The sequence below is a fragment of the Cicer arietinum genome, chromosome 2 (assembly GCF_000331145.2).
Source record: "Cicer arietinum cultivar CDC Frontier isolate Library 1 chromosome 2, Cicar.CDCFrontier_v2.0, whole genome shotgun sequence".
Lineage (NCBI taxonomy): Eukaryota > Viridiplantae > Streptophyta > Magnoliopsida > Fabales > Fabaceae > Cicer > Cicer arietinum.
In genome coordinates, this window is record NC_021161.2 from 11,238,312 (window position 1) to 11,258,596 (window position 20,285).

Sequence of the window (20,285 nt, forward strand, 5' to 3'; positions counted from 1 at the left end):
TATTTGTTTGTTTTTTAATTTTAATTTTATAATCTTTTTTAGAAAAAAAAATTGATACTACATATTAAATAAGTTTAAACGATTTTTTTTAAAATAGTGAAAAGAAAAATATATAGACTTGTAACTTAATCTATTAAATACAAAAAAATAACATTTTAATACTAATTATAAATGTAACCCTCTTTTAAACTATTTTTTTTTTCGAAATTTAATAAATGAAGAAATAAAATTCATTTTTAAAACTAAATAACACAAACTAAAAAAAAAACTACTATAACTTAAAATAAATGATATTTACCGCCATTTAATTATGTCCATCATTTAAATAGAATTATTATAATTAAATGAAATAAATAGTGAAAATAGATAACCGAACAAAAAGTTCATCCACCACACAAATATATTATTAAATCAATCCATACTAACTAACAATATTATCAATAGAATGGAATATAACTAACAATATTATCAATAGAATGGAATACAACTAACAAACAATTGGCGTGGGTGAGTGTATGGTGTGTACAGCGTACCAGCCTAGTAGGGTAAACAAGGATTCAAAATGCAGAAGCAGAAACAGATTTAGTATAAAACTAATCCAACTACACATCAAACATCTCAAGCAAAACTCCATTCATACGCATCAAAACAAAAATTTCATTTTTCAATAATATACAACAACAAACCTAATGAATGAGAAAATACCCTTTTCCGGCGCGTGGTGGTGTGTTGATTCTCGTCGTCGGCTGTCGGTTGTTATTAGTGATTGATGAGTATGTCTAAGATTAAGGTTATGGGTTGATGGGAAGAAATATGGTGGCAGATTCTTCTTCTTCTTTTCTGTTATTACTCTATTTCTATTGTTTTTTTTTTGGAAACCAGAAGTAAAATCCCCAATTTTATCTTGTGATTTCTTTATGTTCTCCTCCCTTTTCTGATTGAATTTTTGTTTCAATATATAGACAAAAACGAGGAAGAGTTGTGTCCATTGTATAAATTAATTTCTGGATTTTAAACTGGTTTGACAACTACATCAAGCAAGCAAACTGGTACAATTTAAGGGGAATGGGTGTGTGTTCTGGATTTTACACTGGTTTGGGTTGTATGTTCTGGATTTTACACTGGTTTGGTTTGTGTGTTCTGGATTTTACAGTTTGAGTTGTGTGTTCTGGATTTTACACTGCTTTCACAACATGATCAAGCAACCTCATACACTTTTTGATTGAGTACACTGGATTTTACATTGCTTTTTGATTGAGTACTCAAATGGCTAATTTAATACCATTAGACTAAATAAAAATAAAAATACAATTTTTATAATTTTTATACAAACATATTTTTATTTAAATTACTTTTATTTTATAGAACAAAATTGAGACTACAGTGAGGATGACGTCCTTGACATGAAAGCTCCAATTCTTACTACAAATATCACACATAGAGCAACCAATTCCACAACTGAGTGACAAAAACACAATAAAAAAGATGAATAGTAATTTCATAAACATAAGAGCATAGTTAATAGCGTTAAACCACCTCAGACCCACGATTCCACATATAATTGTTTGTAAAAGAGAAAATATACTTGTTTAATAATAGATCACAATCACCAAAGTAAAAATCTCTATGAGTATCGATGAAAAGTGAGGAAGCTACTAGCTAGGACAAGTTAGAGGAAATGGATGTGTTGTGCAACAATTACATTTTTTTTTTACTTACGGTAGTTGAATATGTTAGTGATTGTCCGATCTTGATCGGACGATTTTATAAAAATTGAAGACTTTAATTTTCTTTTTTTTTGTATTTACGGATGTGTTGTGTCACAAATTTTTACGATGTCTTATTTTTTTTTACGTATGTATTTAATCAAATCACTCTATAATAACACTTTTTTAGGTTATTTTTTAAAATATATATTTAACGTATTTTGATTGAATACGCCTGTAAATTTTTATTTTGATTTATTTATAGTGTTATATATAAATTAAAGTTTTTTTAAACAAATTATTGATGTGGCATGTATCACATGACATCATGTTGTATTTTGGTGTCACGTGGTACCAAGTTGTCATGTTATTAATGTCACGTCAACATCTAATGAGTGATTGACACATGAGTGAGCGAAAATAAAACATAATTATAGAGATTAAAAACAAAAAAACTATAAATTACAGGGAGCAAAAGTATAAATTGTCTAAATATTTTCAACATCAACAACACTGCTTATGCAAAATTTTCATCTTTTTAAAACAATGGATTTTTGGTCTGATTTCACTTTTTTCCTACTCTTTTATCCATGTAAATATTATATTTAAGTTGTTTTCTTTATTAAATTATTAATACAACTCACAAAATACTATTTTATAGAGCTCGTAAGTAAATATTTTCTCATAATTAATTAATAATAATATCCCCAAAATAAGAATTCTAAAAACCATAACATTTCTTATTATGGATGACAATTAATAGAGTACTGATAGATTATTATAGTATTTGTCTTTCTACATGATCATACTTTTCCAATACCCAACTTAAGCAAAATGCAGAAAAGAATACATCAATGAACACAACTCAAATAAACAATTAGAGAATAATCATTATCTTCTATCCAAAAAGGTGTCATGAAAAATCGTTCCTACTTCAACTTGAAGGTAAGGATATGGGAAACATCAAACATTTCTTTATTATTTGATCCATCATTGAGTATTGAAGCAAATAATAGAGTACCTTGTTACTCCCAAATTACAACGTAGCATAACATGGGTTATCATCCCATTCTCAAAACCATTACATTCCACCGTCCACATGATTATATTTGTTTCACCTCCATGGTATACTAGTTAAGGTTAAGAGATACGCACAACCCTCATGCAACAATCTAGTAGTAGTCGAACAAGTATTTAATGAGATGATGTCACTCAAGTTAAGGCCAAGAAGTATAAACGTCATGCACCCTTAATTACAATTTATGTGTCACAAATTTTTACGAGATCTTATTTTTGTTATATTAATCTTTTTCAATTACATATGAACATGTAATTCTTGAAACCTTAATCTAAATTAGTTGTGCCTTAATCTCAATTGTCTTTTTTGCACTTTGCTTAAGTATGTTTAATGATTTATTGAACCCTTCATAGAAGTTGGGGGAATGTATAGTGGAGATTTTATTATTGATGAACTATGAAAAAAATATGTATCTATGAGCTTTACAATGAATGAGATATTTTTTTAGTTATATTGACAATTAAGATAAAGAAAACAACTTAAATATATCCAATATATAGAAAAACTCATAAAAGAGAAGAAAGAGAAAACATCTATTATTTTATGACGATGAAAAACACATATATGCATTAGTTGAAGTCGAAAACTGAAATTAAAGTTTTTTTGCATAATTTATGATTTTGTTCCTTGAAATTTATAATTTTATTTTGTTCCCTGTAATTTTTATATGACGTGACATGTCATGTCATCATATCACTTAATTTGGATGAGTAGATGATATCAATGACTAAAATAATGAGAATCTTATATTACATTACCGAGATAGAATCTAAAGATTTTGTTTGAATGGCTAAAACTAAAACTCGCTCAAATGTGAGCGACCAAAAACATAAATAACCTATTTTAATATATATATTTTAAGAACATATATTTTATGAATAAACTCTTACTTTGGTCTCAAAAAGTGACGGTCAAACTAATTAATTAAAATTATTAAAACCTTCTCAAATATTACTTTTATAATTAATTAGGTCCAAAAGCAAACTCTCATTTCAGTTTCTAAAAAAAAGTATAATTTTAGATCTAATTCTTCAACTCTACCTCCTCCTATTCTTGAAAAAGGTGTAATTTTAAAAAATGACATTAAATAATCAAAGGGGTTAGAGTGAATGCAATTAAAATTTACATATATTGCATTTTTACCTCTGAAGTAAGTATTTTGCTTAAAATATATAATTCTAGAACATATATTTAATTTCTGTCAAAGAAAAAAAAGACTATATATTTCATTGATAAAATTACAATATATAAAAAACACAATACAAAAGGGGTTAGAAAATACCATTAATTAATTTCTAAACTTTTGTCTTAGAAAATATATTAAACACAAAATAAGACACAATATTATTTATGTCTAATTTTGTGTTGAAATAATATTCCTGACGTTAAAAATGATGTGGTATAATTTTCACGATTTGAAATAGAAAGGACATGATAACAAAAAAAGAAAGAAAGAAAGGACATTGAGAAGTAATAGAAGCTAATTTAGATGGGTGAAAAAATAGTTGATGAGAATGAAAATAGAGGCAGAGAATTGAAAGGAGTTTTGACAACCATGTAGGATCCGATTAGAGCGGAGTCTATGTCAAAATATTTTCTTTCTCTTTATTTTTTAACCTCTTTTTTCTATTCTATATTTTTCTTTCTTCTCTTGTGTTTGTTTTGATCTCATCATAGATATATAATAAAACACACCCCAGGGGAACAACACAAGAGGAATCCTAGTTCCTTTCTGTGTGAAGGGAACGACGATTCCTCCTTAATTTTCACCTCTTTTTGCATGCTCCTAAGGTCCCTTTTTTTCTCTCTCTTTTTTATATCATTATTTTCCTTTTCTTTATCACCTATTTCTCTTTTCTTTTATTTTTTTTATAAATATTTTTTGTTTCAATTCATGCATGTGATACATGCTTTTAGATCAATATTTTTCCGTAATACAAATGTTTGTGACGAAATTGCAATTGTGATGTAATATGTTTCGCATGATGTTCTTTTATTTCCACGTGAGTTGCTAATTCTGATCGTTTGTTTTTTAATTGCCGCACGTGTTAATTGTATCATTGTGATCATGCGATGAATTGTGTTACCAACGTTGTTTTTTATTTTTATCTTCTTATGTTATGTTACATTTTTTTGGTTCTTGTTTTTGTCAACCTTTTGCAGCACAAATCCTCAATAACTTTCTTTGTTTTTGTTTCCTTTTTTTATTTGTATATAATTTTATGATTGCTATGCTAAATGGTTGTCACGTTTTTCATTCCTCTAGAACATTTATTTAAGAATATGTGTATGTATAGTTTATATTTATATTTATTTTATTTTTCTTCAGGGAATTGTTTTTTCCTCTTCAAATGTGTTGTGAAGGCAGGGCTATGTGATAACCTTGATGGGTTTGTTGTGATAGTAAATCAATCATATGTGTGTCATTGTCTATTGATTCAGGACATTGAACTTTAAAGTATTAATATTTTAAGGTAGGTGATGAATGATGATGCTCAATTTTATATATTATAAAGTTGATTCATTCTTTAATCCTAATATAAACATAGCTTTTGCTTTTTTATAAATTCATCTTTTCAATTTTAATTCTTATTTATATCTATAACTTATTAAAAGCAAGCTGAGTTTGTTGAATTTGACCATGTCTAATTGATTTTGCAAGGTTTTTGTCTTCTGAGGAGGATTAATTAATCATAGACACACAAAGTAGTTGGTCTTTTATGAAAACAAAAATGTTGGCTGGATTAGTGAAGAAGTTGGCTTCCACTACAATGGGAAGTTGTGCTTCAAAACCAAATGGGAAAAGCAATGCTCAAAAAAGAAGGAGTCACAAATCCGGAAAGCGCAGAGGAAATATTTCCTCTGCGCTTCCTGAAATGCCTTTGAAAAGGGTTAGCAATGCAGGAGGAAATCGCGTCGGAGACTTCAGTCTTAGTGACTTTGTTCACCTGGATTTTGACAAAGCTGGTTCAACTACTTGCAGGATATCTGAGGTTTCAAACGGCAAATTTCATCTTACGCAGCTTCAATACCATAGTCAAATCGATACAATTGGTATCTTTTCTCCCTCTTTCACATGATATAATCAATTAGAGTGTTTGATTTTTAGTGACTACTTAGCATGTGTTTGGAAAAAGTGAAAGAAACACGGTTGTGACGTGCGCTGGCCGAACTCTCAAGTGGATTGCAACATGAATTCAAACATATAGTTACTAGTTGTAAATTATAATGCTTTTGTTTTGGCCCTTTGGTTATTTGTAGTTTTTTTGTTGTTGGTGATGTTGCTATAATGGTTCTTATGTCAATGAACTTGTTGGATTTCGGATTTGGATTCTATATATTTAAGTAATCACGCAATCTTTGATCCAGACTATTAGATCAAGATTAGCTAGCCCACGTTTCAACTTTGTATTTTGGACCTGATTTACTAAAGTTGAAATATGGGCCATCCAATTTTGATTTGATGCTCCAGATCGTGTGACTATGTCAAATGGAACATGGGCTATACGATCTTTATTCGATGGTCCAAATCGCATGACTGCATTAAATGGATGATTTCATGATTGCAAGGAATCCACATCCCTTAGAGTTGACATAGCTTACTTTGATAAACATGATAAGTACTTGGATACATTTTTTTGCAGGAAAATACCAAGAGGATGCATGGTTTGACTCAGTTAGTATTATAGAATCTGATTCAGATGACGACTTCAGTAGCGTACATGGAGGTGATGCATCATGTCTTGTGATTCCTAAAGACTATTTAAGAATTGGTAACTCATTATCTACATGTGAATTCATTTGTAAAAATTCATTTATGGTTTGAACAGATGGTTTTCCTTTCGCCGGCAATGCTATGGGAAATGGCCCAAATACTCAATTACTTCAATATGAAAGTGCATCCTGCTTTGTAGATTCAGGATGTAAATATGAAGAGTTTTATGAGAGCTACCTTAAGATAGATGGAGGTAACTGTAAGAATGGTGAGAAAACTCAAGAGAACAACTCGAAACAATCGACCCTTATCATGCTTTCAGTAACAAGACAATCTGTTGATGCATGTGACAAGACTGAGACTGAATTATGTAAGTACATAATGTGCTAGATTTTCCTTTGTTCTTGTGTTTTTTTGTCAGAATATGTCTTCTTATAGAAAGTATCTTTTAAAATTTTGAACATTAGGAAGTTTATGTGAATAAATATATACTGAATTATAAGAGTTGCAACAATAATGAATCGATGGACAGGTGCATCTGAGAGATTTCTCTATCGTCCGAGAGCAGGGATTCAAATTCCAATTTCAACTCAAGAAAAGGCATTCCAAGGTTCCTGGTCTGTAGTTTCGCCTTCAGTGTTCAAGCTTCGTGGCGAATCTTTTTTCCGGTATGTTACAAAACTGTACCAGTCAATCTATATAGCATTGACACTTTAGATTGAAGGAGTGTGTTTGGTGTCTGACACTCGCCGGTTTCAAACACTAACATGACACTGACATATGTGATTACATTCAATTACTTTCACTTTTTTAGATTATTAATAGTGTTTATGTGTCTGTGTCAGTACTTCATTGTTTTTAATCTATATCTATTAGTTAGTCCATTGATTTTAATTTTGGTTAATCTCAAAAATTGGTAATAATAGATATGATGATGATGATTTATGCAGAGATAAGCAGAAGTGTCCAGCTCCAGATACCTGCCCTTATAAACCAATAGGTGTTGATTTATTTGTGACTCCAAGGAAGGTAAATCACATTGCTAAGCATCTTGAACTTCCAAGTGTGGGTGAAAATGGAAAAGTACCTTCACTCCTCATTGTTAATATACAGGTATTGCCCCTTTCATTCTCACACCATGTTCATTTCAATGTTAAAAAATTGATTACATCAAATTTAATCATGTATGTTCCTTTTTGGCCTCAGTTGCCTACATATGCTGCTAGCATGTTCGTTGGTGATGCCAATGGCGAAGGTTTGAGCCTTGTCCTATATTTTAAGTTGTCAGAGAATTTTGAAACAGAGATCTCGCCGTGTTTTCAGGAGAAAATCAAGGTATTTTATTTCCTCTCCATCAATAGTTTTTTTTTTCTTTCAATTTTTGTCATATTTCATCTTATGTATCCGGTGTATGTATTTGGTCTTAAGACCAGATACATTAACTTTTTAGTTACCATTTTTGCTTATATTTGATTGAATCATACATGCATAAATTATTCATTTCCTTATTAAATGGTAATGGTTTGACAGAGATTAGTGGAAGATGAGATGGAAAAGGTGAAAGGGTATACAAAGGAAAGCTCAGTTCCTTTTAGAGAAAGACTAAAAATTTTGGCTGGGGTAGTTAATCCAGAAGACCTTCATCTGAATTCTGCAGAGAGGAAACTTATTTATGCCTACAATGGAAAGCCGGTGCTTTCGCGTCCTCAACACCAATTCTTTAAGGTATATATATACACAAATTTATGTCTACTTCTAAGAATGTCACCGTAAAGATTATTTACACTGTCAATCAATTGTAATTTTAATTACAGGGACCTAACTACTTTGAGATAGACTTGGACATACACCGATTTAGTTATATATCGAGGAAGGGACTTGATTCGCTCCGAGACCGTGTAAAGCATGGAATTCTTGATGTTGGTTTAACTATTCAGGTACAGTTTGTTTCATCCTGCAACATTTAGTATCAGATTGATCAAATGATTGACTTTCTATTTAGTGCCATAGATGCATCTATTGTGTCATATGTATATATTTTTAGACTTCGGAGTTAAATCCTTGCAAAATATAAAATTGAATCTCTAAGTACTTTATAAGGAGAAATATTCTTTTAGCACTTATGCTTGTCGCGACTTTGATATCATCTTAGAATTTAAGTTTGACTTAACTTCAACCAAGAAAATTTAATATCATCTTAGGCCATATCTCTAGCCATTGTGGGACTAGAGTTTTTCTCGATACTTATCAACTATTGATTTTTTGGTAACTATATCACTTATGTAAAGTATCCACTAACTTTGTCTTATGTAAAGTATTCACTAACTTTGTCAATGATTAATCTTCGTCGGGAACCTGACTGATCACCTTTAGTGGGGTCATCTATCTGAACATCATTTTTTCGTACCTTGAATAGGATACCTTGGTTTAATTAGGGATATGAGCTCTCTACTATTTATATTTTGTGGCGTAATGTTTCGTAATTGAATTTAATATCCCTCTATTATGTGTTTTTGCAGGCACAAAAGGAAGAAGAACTTCCAGAGCAAGTGTTGTGCTGCTTAAGATTGAATAAAATTGACTTTGTTAACCATGGTCAAATTCCTACCATTATGACTCTTGATGATAATTAGTTGATCAATGGGGAAAAAAGGAAAGAAAAAGAAAGATTGTTGTTATTTTGAAAGAATTGAGTGCCGTATATTTAATTAACATACAAAAAAAAATTAAGAGAAGCAACTCTAAAGAAATTTGAGCCTTCTCTTATGTGCAATATTTATTTTTTAAATCTTATGTTATGATGGTATTAAAGTCCTGTATGTTACTTTGCATAATTCTTTTGCATCCTTGTATTGTGTCAAATAGATGATTATGATTCAAGAGATTTTTTTATTACTATACTTTAACACTTCTTCCAACCCTTATTTTTAAATTCATCTTCAAATAAACTAAAAAATTTAACTGTCAGTAATTTGTTCCTGAATTTAGGTCCAAATTAAATTTTGTGACATTCTTACCAAAATATCATAGAGCAAGGAATTACATAATGAACAACATAACTTGTACTTTAAATGTCCACAAAAGGCACAAGTGTTACAACATCATCTAATTAAACCTCCTTTTGACTCCATCCACTTTTCTTATTTATTCTCCTCTAACTCTTGCATCATGAAATGCTTGTTGTGAGAAAAAGAAAACAATACTACTCAACAAAAAACATTATTCTCCTCTATCCTCAGAGACAGTCCTATCCGATAAAGCCGATTCTGATTCTGAGGTTGTAGTGTGTGTATTTCTGCAACAAAATATAAATTAGAATTAACACTTATATCATAAGGGAAATTATTATTTAAAAATAAACAGATTTATCTGTTCTAAGAACAGAACTCTTGCCCCATAAAAAAGTATCTATAGATTATAAAAAATATATTATTAAAATTTAGTCTTTTAAATTTACAAAACAACAAACTAGTTCCTTAAGTTAAAGGACTGTAATAAATTTAGTCTCTCTATTAAAATATATTTTTAGTAAACATGGACCAAAACCAATAAAATTTGAATAGTTTGCCTTTGCGAAAAATAAACTTGAATACTTTTATTGGATTAAAATAAACATAAAAATCTTTAAAATTGTGATTACTAAATTCACTAAAGTTGTTCAATATTCAAGAAACTAAATTGTTATTTCATAAATTTGATAGATTAAATTATTTTATTTTGACAATTTTAAAAGCTAAAATTATGATATAATTTAATATATGATAAAAATATACCTCTTATTTTTGGAGTGAGACTCAACATCAATAGTTTCTTGTAGAGGTTGAGGTGTTGGTTGAGTAGACTCACTTACAATAATTTCTTGCATATTTGAATTATTAGGCGGTTGATATGGATTATTAGATGGTGGTTGATGATTGTGGTTTTGATCGTAATGAATTGCAATTTCATCAACTAAAATGTCAACCTTTTTCCTTGCTAAACAATTAGGATGAGCGCACTTATAATAAAATCTTGGAAACTCTTGTTTAATATTTTTCTTTCCATACATTTTCCAGTTGTATCCATCATGGTAAGGATCATAAAGGTGCACTGGATTGGTGTATTGATTATTGGATTCTGTCATTGTTCTATTATGGTAATGAAATTAAATCAATTAATACATGAAAAAAGAGAGTGAACAAAAAAAAGAAAGAAAATTAAGAAAGAATCACTCACATTTGTGTTTTTGAGAGAAAGAATATTGAAAATTAAAGTGAGTTGTAATGAAGAAATCTAACTCTCTACTAAGATAGTTAGTTGTTGGAGATCTAGCAAAGTTAGTTAATGACTTAATATACTTAGTTGTAGTTTTCTGTTAAGACAATTGTTTTCCTTGAGCTATAATTACTTAGCTGGTGTATTTATATATGCGCCTATTTGTTATAGATTAATATAAGACTTTAATCTTTATGGATCCCCTGGTGTAAAATTTTTTACAGACTTGCTAAATCATTAAAGTTACTTTATAAATAATTATAAATAATTATGACATGTTAAATATTATTATCGATTTAGTGATTGTGATTGATTAACAAAGTAAAAGTATTTTATATTGAAGATGTATATAAATTAAATTCTTAATATAAAAGTAATTTTAACTTTATATTTTAAAATTATTTTTATATTATAGACTAAAAAAATATTTTTACATTCAATAATTTAGATATTCTTTGTTAGAGATTTTAACATAATAAAAATGACATTTTGTTTCAAATTTTAAAAACAAAAGTATCTTTGAAAATGATTTTTATAACAAACTACTCAAATAGCTTATTATTTTAAGCATTTTTAAAATTTTATTATTAAAAAAATTGTAACAACAATATAAAATACTTAAAAATATATTTTATAAAAAATTATTTAAATCAATTTTTCATTTAATTTTTTTTTTTATAAAAAAATCTCTTTAAAATAAGTTAAAAGAAAAAGATAAAATATGTATTTTGAAAGAGTTACTAATATTTTTCTTTGGTCTAAATAAATATATTATTTTATTATCTCCATAAGATAACATTTTTTTGAATATGTCACTGATTTTACCTAAGAGCCAATTATATAGACTTATGTCTGTGGGTAATTTATCATTACATATGAAATTTGCGTAGGTAAAATCAAAATTTGTCGTGAGTAATGATAAATTTTCTTGTAGTATTTAGAGAGATAATAAAATTCATAACTTAAATGAATGTAAATTGTATTTTGTCAAAAAGACACTAAAGTATATATGCGCTTTACGACTTCAAGGATTAATGTGTAAAAAAATATAGGACCAAATCATTACATTCAAATAATTTAAAAGATCATTGTATTTGATAAAATACTACACCATAAAAAGTTTCAGAAGCGTTTTTTTAATACATTTAACAATATTTTTAAGCGTTATAATATGTAATATTGTTAAAAGATACAACAATATTTTAAAAATATAGAACTCGTTGTCGTAGGTAGTATTTAATAACATTTTTATGTATGGATATGTGCCGTTAAATGTTGACCTACAATAAAATTTAATAGATTTTGAATAGTACTTATACAGCGATTTTTTCTTTTTCTTAAAAGTGATGTTATAAATGTTAATTAATAGCTTTTTTTTTTCTTTTCTAAATAGTGTTGTTATAGATAGTATTTAATAGAACTATTATAGAACACCGTTGAATTAAAAAAAGTGTTGTCTTATTATTCATATAACAATTCTTTATAAGCAATGTCATATATCCATGCTAGTTTTTCTAAAAAAAATTCTTTATTCATTCAAAATTCTATTTACAATTCAAAAAATCAATAACTAAATACATGCATGTATATAATCTATTTCAACTTTGATCAAAATAAGAAGTTTCAACATTTGATTATAATTCTAAGAATAATGTGATGTGCAAATTCTATATCTAAATATTTAGGATCAAACTCCACCATTCTCCGACTATAAACTCAAAATATATGTCATCAACGCCAATCTTTTCTTTCCAACAATATTACCACCAATAGCAACTTTCAACTTTATCCCTAGTGTGACGAAAAATTAAACATATTAGAACTTTATTAAATATAAAATGCATGCAAACTAAAAGTGCCACAAAACAAAATGATAAAGTGATTTACTAGATATGTAGCGATATCCGAAAAATATACAAATATCATCTCAAATCACCCAAAAAAAAAATATATAATAATATATTACAACGTGAAACACACCTAATAACAAATTATATAATTCTTAATTCGAGCACATATTGACACCATTTTTCAATGATTTCAATTGATTATAATTTGTGAAAGTACTATGCACGATATAATATTTGAACATATATAAATACGTCATAATTAAAGATATAGGTGATTTAAATATAAAAATAATAACTGATGAAAATAACGTACAATTTTTGAAATATAGTACATATGAATCGCAAAATACAGTACCTGCAATCTATGTTGTTATCTTAGAGATGACTCTATCAAATAAAACATGTACGCCAATATAGTTATGCATTGATTGGTAAATAAAATTTTAAAGGTATATAAGTAAAACATTTATTAACTCAATCCTATATTGGATTCATGTGATGTTGTTTGACTTAAGCTTCGACACTATAATACTCATTTGAGCGCGGAAGACTTATAAAATACTAACAAATACATATGATTATTTTGAAATGATAACACAAATGTTATATATATATATATATTGATTATGTATCTAACATATTCTTTATTTTTTAGTGATTATTATAATGATCGTGAAGTTGATCCAAATATAGTATATAGTTTCTGGTGTAATTGATAAAGTATCAATGATAAGATATTAGAGAAAGAATATCTAATTACTTTGAATTATATAGCACAATGAATAACTTATCATTTTTTTTATTTCCACAAGTAGATCAACATGTAGATCAATATATATGTTATTTACTCGGTCCTATACAAGGTATGACTCTTGTATGTCTTAGATTTTTAGACTATCATTATATTACTGTCTAACTCTAACATAAATCCTCTCATTTGTGGTCAACTTAACAAATATTTTGTGGTCGAAAAAAACCCTCACAAATTAGTGACCGAAAAAGCTCTCACAAATACAAAAATTCAAATTGGTCTTTATTTGTGGCTGAAAAAGCCCTCACAAAAGATTAAAATTTTAGCTGGATTTTGTGGCTGCCTAAGCCCTCACAAAATCACAACGTTGTCAATTTGTGAGGGCTTAGGCCGCCACAAAATTCATCTGAAATTGGAGCCTTTTGTGAGGGCTTTTGCAGCCACAAAATCAATCGTTTGTGAGGGTAAAAGGCCGCCACAAAAGAATTGATTTGTTGCACTTTGTGGCGGCAAAGACCGCCATAAAATTCCCATAGTTCCATTGCACGTTGTGGCCGCTCAGGCCGCCACAAAGGACTTAATTTCTGACCTTTAAAGCCGCCACAAAGGATTTTGTACTGTTGGCTTTTGTGGTTGCTTTGGCCGCCACAAAGAATCAACCATTTTCTATAAATATCCCTCCACTACTCTTATCATTTTTCACTTCTATTTTCTCTCTAATCCTTCTTTCTAAATTTTCTCTCCACTTTCTCTCTACAAAAATTATTTCTCCAAGTTTTTTTGGTAAGTTTTTTCTTGACAGTGGTGATATATTGTGTTTACTTCGAAAAGTTGTCAGCTCTGTGAAAGTTTCAAGTCAGACATTACCCGACATCAAGTTAATATTTTATACATTTTAAATATAGATTAGTAAAATATGTGATATTATGAATATATTTATATTATGTTTAAAATATAGATTAGTAAAATATGTGTTATTATAGATTTATTATAAAAAAAATAGAAATTATGTTGTTTACATAATATATGATAAATAAAAATTTGAAACACATGTAAAACTTATTGATTTTAATATAACTATTTTTTTTTAAAACATTATTAAAATTGATGATATTAATATTTGTTGTTAGTTATTAAAAAAGCGTTATAGTTGAGTTCGTACAAAAAATTTATATACTTTAATAGTCTCTATTTTTGTTTATATATATAGGAGTTATTTTATGAAAAGACGTAGGTATATATTGCAGACGATCAGATTTGTTGTTGGTAGAGCACAACGGCAAGACTCTAAAACCTCGTGCGAATTACACTTTATCTACTGATGAAGACAAATCTGTTTATCGTTGGATCAAAGAGTTGAAGACGCCTAACGGTTATTGTTCTAATTTGGCAAGATGTGCTGATGTAGAAAATGGGAGGATGCATGGGATGAAAATGGGATCAAAGAGTTGAAGACGCCTAACGGTTATTGTTCTAATTTGGCAAGATGTGCTGATGTAGAAAATGGGAGGATGCATGGGATGAAAATGGGATCAAAGAGTTGAAGACGCCTAACGGTTATTGTTCTAATTTGGCAAGATGTGCTGATGTAGAAAATGGGAGGATGCATGGGATGAAAATGGGATCAAAGAGTTGAAGACGACTGACGATTATTGTTCCTCTTGTGTTTCATCAGCAGTTTCCGCCTCGGCCTCAGTACTTGCATCAACAACCACTATTCCAGCAGCAACAGAATTACTCTCAATACTCCCAACAGTAGCAACCGCCTCCAAATTTCCAACAGCAACAGGATCCTCCGAACGCTGCCTTCCAACAACAACAACAGTCAATGTTTCAACAACAACAATATTTTCATAATTATCAATATGTTCTATCATCTTCACATCAACTTCCTCAACCTCAACCAGATCAAACTCCATACCGACCAACTATGCCAACAACTGGCTTGATAAGACCAGATTTAAATCAACATCAACCAGCTATGGCTCCTCCTTCGACTAGTGGTGGTGTAGTTCAAGATGAAATCTAATTTCAAACCATGATATCTCCTCCAACACAAATTAATAATACTTTTGAGGTACTTATGTCGTCGGGTAACATTCCAGCAAATAATAATAGAGGGAGTGGAGCGATTGATCAGAGGAATTATTACGATGATTGATGTACTTGAATAATTTTATAATTTTATTTTTGGTTTGTATGAATACATTATATCTTGTCCTATTTAATTATGATGTGTTTAATTTTTGGTTTGTAAGACATGATATATTAATTGTGGAATGTTTTATTTGGTTTGGTAGTAATTACTTTAATTAATATTAATATTATATTTTAATATATAATAGTTATTTTAATTTTTAAATTTTAATTTAATTTTAATTTAAATATTATATTTTAAATTTTAATTAAATTAAAATATTATATTTTAAATTTAAATTTTATATTTAAATTTTAAATTTATATTGATATTAGTTTATTATATATAATATATTTAATTTAAATTTAAATATTATATTTTAAATTTTAATTAAATTGTAATATTATATTTTAAATTTATATTGATATTAATTTATTATATATAATATCAATTTTTAATATTAGTTTTTGAATTTAATAAATTTTTTTTTTAATAAAGTTAAACTTTTGTGGGGACCTAAGCCGTCACAAAAGATTTAAATTTTAATCCGTTTCATCCTTTGTGGCGGCCTAACCCCTCACAAAGGGAGACATTTGTGCGGTCGGGCCCGACAAAAGCTCAATTTTAAAATTATGCTTTAACCTATGTGGCGGTCTAAGCCCTCATAAAAGGATACATTTGAAGCGGCATAAGCCCTCACAAAAGGAGGACTTTGTGGCGGCTTTTACCCTCACAAATGGCAATGAAAATTTCAACTTTTGTAGCCGTTTTGGCCGCCACAAAGGTTTGTGACTACCTAATTTGTGGCTGCCTAAGACCGCCACAAATATCTCTTTTGTGGCTGCTTCCCCTCCTTTGTGAGGGCTTTTGACCCTCACAAATTGAATATATTCTTATTGTGTAAGAGAACCTTATATAAACCTTCAAAACTAATACTACTTTTTTAGAATGTTTAAAAAATTTGAAACTCATTTCAACATCTATTTAATTCAAAGTATATATAAAAATACCAAGAAAAAGTTATAATTATTTCAAAGACATATCAAAAGGGGTGTTTATCCTATTTTACCATGTAAGATCCTCTTCTCTTAGTAGTTGTTGCAACCTATTAATCTCTCAAACCGAATTGATCAATAGAAATTTGTACACATATAAGAAAATAATGAGAACCAATAAAAAACGTGTAATATCAAACATTTCACGTATTAAAAGTTGTGTGCACTTTTAACACTAACACAAAAACGTATGCATTATATTTGTACAAATTGCAAAATGTCCTAGAAAAACTTTGAACCATTTCATATAACAATAATCACATATGAATACATGGTTCAATCCAACAATTTATAAATCATATATCAATTTCATGATTCAACCAGTCATAAACCATATATCGTCAATAATCATTGAACCATTCAATGAGTACCAATCACTTCAGTTTTGTCAACACTTCTAATGTTCACCTATAAATATAAATATGATCTAGCAATAAATTAGATTGAACCATGAAGCCTATTTCAATTGCTCTCCAAAGCCTCTCTAGACAACCAATGCTTTTCAAAATCTCTCTAGACCATCAATGAATTTTTGTAGGTCTTCAATTGCACTAAAACTGGAAAAAAGTAGGGAGTTTAAGCTTCATGAAGTCCGGTAAATTAACCTCAATCCCTCTAGTTGCAGCAATCGTCTGTTGCTCAACTTGTCTAATCTCTTATTGATCGTCGATATTTTCATGTCTTTGATCACCCTCATGTTGTTTTCTGACGACAACCCCAACAAGTTGTTGCACAATCTGTAGTGATCCCTGTAGACCAGCGGTAAAGTCTTCCATAGTTGGATTTCCTCGCCTCCTCTTAGGCACCTCAACATCAGCATTCAAGCCATGATCACCAACATTATCTACGTCGATTTCGAGCATGAAGTGAAACATGACCTCATTGACAAGCGCCTTGGGCTTGAGCAAATGACTTTTCAGCAGTTTCCCTTCTAGTATGGTTCCTAATATTGAGTGGCATTCTCACCTAATGAAAGAACATTGATAAAAAACTAGACACAATGACAGGGAAATATGGAAATATATCGAGGATGAATTAAAACACATATTTGGTAAACAAACACACACACACACACACACACGCACGCACGCACGCACGCACGCACGCACGCACGCACGCACGCACGCACACGCACACGCACACACACACGCACACCCACACACGCACACCCACGCACACACGCACAAAACACACAATTATTTATATATTTCTCTTTTCAATGAAACTATCGGAACTCGAATATGCAGCATATGAATCTAAGACTTGTCTTTCTTTTTTTTTCATTATCACAAATTTAATTCTTTAAAATAAAAAGTTGGTAAAGTGAATAAATCATCGTTTGATCTTATAATCACTTATGATTAATATTGTATGTTCACATAATATCAATTATTTATTTGATTATGAATGATTGATATTATTCAAAATATTTATTCATGATATATATATATATATATATCATTGTTATTTCCATGATATAGTGTGCAATTTATTAATTATATGATCCAAATTTTGTCACATTCTTAGCTTCATATCATAGAGCAAGAAATTACATGATCAATATGTATATGTTAATCAAAGTAACTTTTGAAAATCCGGAACATATCTAGATAGTTCAACTTCATCCAAAACTTCAGGTGACTCCTCCAAATTTCTATAACTTTTAGATAAAGACATGGTTCTGAAGTTGTAACTTGTGTATTTTTGAAAGACAAAAAAAAAAAAAAAACACTCAATCATTATTCAGCATGAACATATTTATCTATTTAAAAAAAATATTGTCTAACACATGATAAAATTTCGCACTTGTTTTTTGTGTGCAAGAGCACCAAATATGATCTTTAAGTCCATTTAGTTTTGTGAAATATTTTATATTTTCAATTTTAAAAATGTCTGTTTATTTTTTTTATGAATGATTCTTGAAATATATCAACATTTTTTTTCTTTAAACTCTAATTCTTGTAGGAATGGAGTTTTAGAAATCGAGAGTTCAACTGAGATACAAGTAAAGTCTAATTAAGAATTATTTAAGTCATAATTCAAACTTAAGTTTTCTCGAATGATTCGTTCTTAATTGAAATTCACTAACTCTAATCATTTGATTTGCAACGAATCGTTATCATAAAAAGAAGATGTAATGATATTTAATGAAAATGCATTTCGAGAAATAACAAAAACAATTTTTTTTTTTTACACTTTTTATTTTTTAGAAACGTAAGTCACTTAAAAAAGTCTTTTCCCGTCTTTTAATAAATAAAATTAACACATATATAAATAAAAAATAAAAAATATTTTCAATAAATAAATAGATAAATTTACTTGTTGTATAATAAATAAAAATATCATACCTCATCCTTTTGGGGTGAGGCCCAACATTTACATCAGTATTTGTTTTTATTAAATTTTGAAGTTTAGGGTAAGTAGATTCACTTAAAATATTTTCTTGTGTATATGAATTATGAGATTGATGATTGTGTTTTCTATTTGAGAGTAATTTTATCTCCCACAACTGATTTCTTGACGTCACAATTAGGATAAATGCATTTATAATAAGCTCTTGAAAATCCAATGCCGTTAATATTTACATTTCTCCTATAACATGTCCACTTGTTTCCCTGGATGTCTTTATATATTACTTCTCCGGTCCTACAACAACCAACACATTTGCACAAAGTAAATAGTTTGTCCCAAAAAACAAGTCATTTTTAGGCTTTATTTATCTAAATAAACTTTGTGTTTTTATTTTTTCAAATTTGTGTTTAATTTATTTTTAAAAGAGATTTTTGAAATGAAATATTATATTAAAATAAAATGAAATGCTTACAAAAATAAATATGTTTACAAAAATAACAAAAATATTTTTTTTTGATATTTTTATTATATTTAAGAGTATAGATAATTTGTTCACTTCAAAATTCTTTTATCTCTTTTTTATTAAATAAAATTAACACAAATTTTAGATATAAAAAATATATATTTTCACAAAGTAATTACACAGACCCTCAATTTTCAGTGTAATTTTAATTGTTATTTTTAAGTATACTCTATCATTAAAATTATGTGTATAACTACAAAATTATTATTCTCCACTTTATATTTATATTTATGATATATAAAATACATCATAAAGAACATGCTATCAAAATTTCAAAATATTTTTTCATGAAATTTTGTTACTAGATCAAGTAGCCTCTAAAGTTAGAACTCTCCTTGGATTTTTTAAAGAAAATGTGCCTTTTTTTTCATCAAGAAAATGACTAAAGTCACTAGTTCATTGAAGAAACTAAACTAATAATTTAATATGATAAAATAAAAGCATACCTTGTATCCAATAATTCAGTTATTGTTGGTGGAGTAGGATTAGGAGGTTGGTGATTATGATGTTCTCCATTGTATTCAACATTAATTTCTTCGTGTGAATTCCTATATACCCTTTTCTTGACGGAACAATCACGATTAATGCACTTATAATAAGCTTTTGAAATCTTGTAATCTTTAATCCATTTTTTTTATACACTTTCCATTTGTGTCCATCATTGCTAGGAGTATAATAAATATTCAATGAATTGGAATCTTGATCCCTTGATTTTGCCATTGTTCTATCATACTCTTGGAAGTTTTATTCTTCACTGAAATTTTTGGAACCGTATTTATTTATTTTTTTTTTTGAAATTTTTTTGTAACATTCTTTTCATTCTATTTTTTTCAGTGAGGACCATATGAGCAAAAAAACAACGTT

The 20,285-nt window shown here is 28.6% G+C and overlaps 1 protein-coding gene across 2 annotated transcripts; it reads left to right on the forward strand.

The window, feature by feature from the left end:
* Nucleotides 1–4,354: 4,354 nt before the first annotated feature.
* LOC101490667 (uncharacterized) lies at nt 4,355–9,397 on the forward strand. 2 transcript variants are annotated; one of them, XM_004490068.4, is made up of 11 exons: nt 4,356–4,575; nt 5,114–5,258; nt 5,447–5,838; nt 6,429–6,512; nt 6,615–6,869; nt 7,032–7,167; nt 7,450–7,612; nt 7,706–7,834; nt 8,030–8,224; nt 8,314–8,436; nt 9,019–9,397. In XM_004490068.4, the coding sequence occupies exons 3-11, from the start codon at nt 5,505–5,507 to the stop codon at nt 9,130–9,132; spliced, it is 1,533 nt and encodes a 510-aa protein (XP_004490125.1). In that variant the 5' UTR covers nt 4,356–4,575; nt 5,114–5,258; nt 5,447–5,504; the 3' UTR covers nt 9,133–9,397. The 2 variants fall into 2 exon arrangements, with proteins under 2 accessions (XP_004490126.1, XP_004490125.1); XM_004490069.4 differs by lacking the exon at nt 5,114–5,258 and having other exon boundaries at nt 4,355–4,575.
* The last annotated feature ends 10,888 nt before the right edge of the window (nt 9,398–20,285 follow it).

What these genes read in the sequence shown, in the direction of transcription:
- LOC101490667 (XM_004490069.4), top strand. Translation starts at nt 5,505, where the DNA reads ATGAAAACAAAAATGTTGGCTGGATTAGTGAAGAAGTTGGCTTCCACT. An exon ending in TAGTCAAATCGATACAATTG is followed by an intron (nt 5,839 to 6,428) that starts GTATCTTTTCTC and finishes ATTTTTTTGCAG; the next exon opens with GAAAATACCAAGAGGATGCA. An exon ending in TCCTCATTGTTAATATACAG is followed by an intron (nt 7,613 to 7,705) that starts GTATTGCCCCTT and finishes TTTTGGCCTCAG; the next exon opens with TTGCCTACATATGCTGCTAG.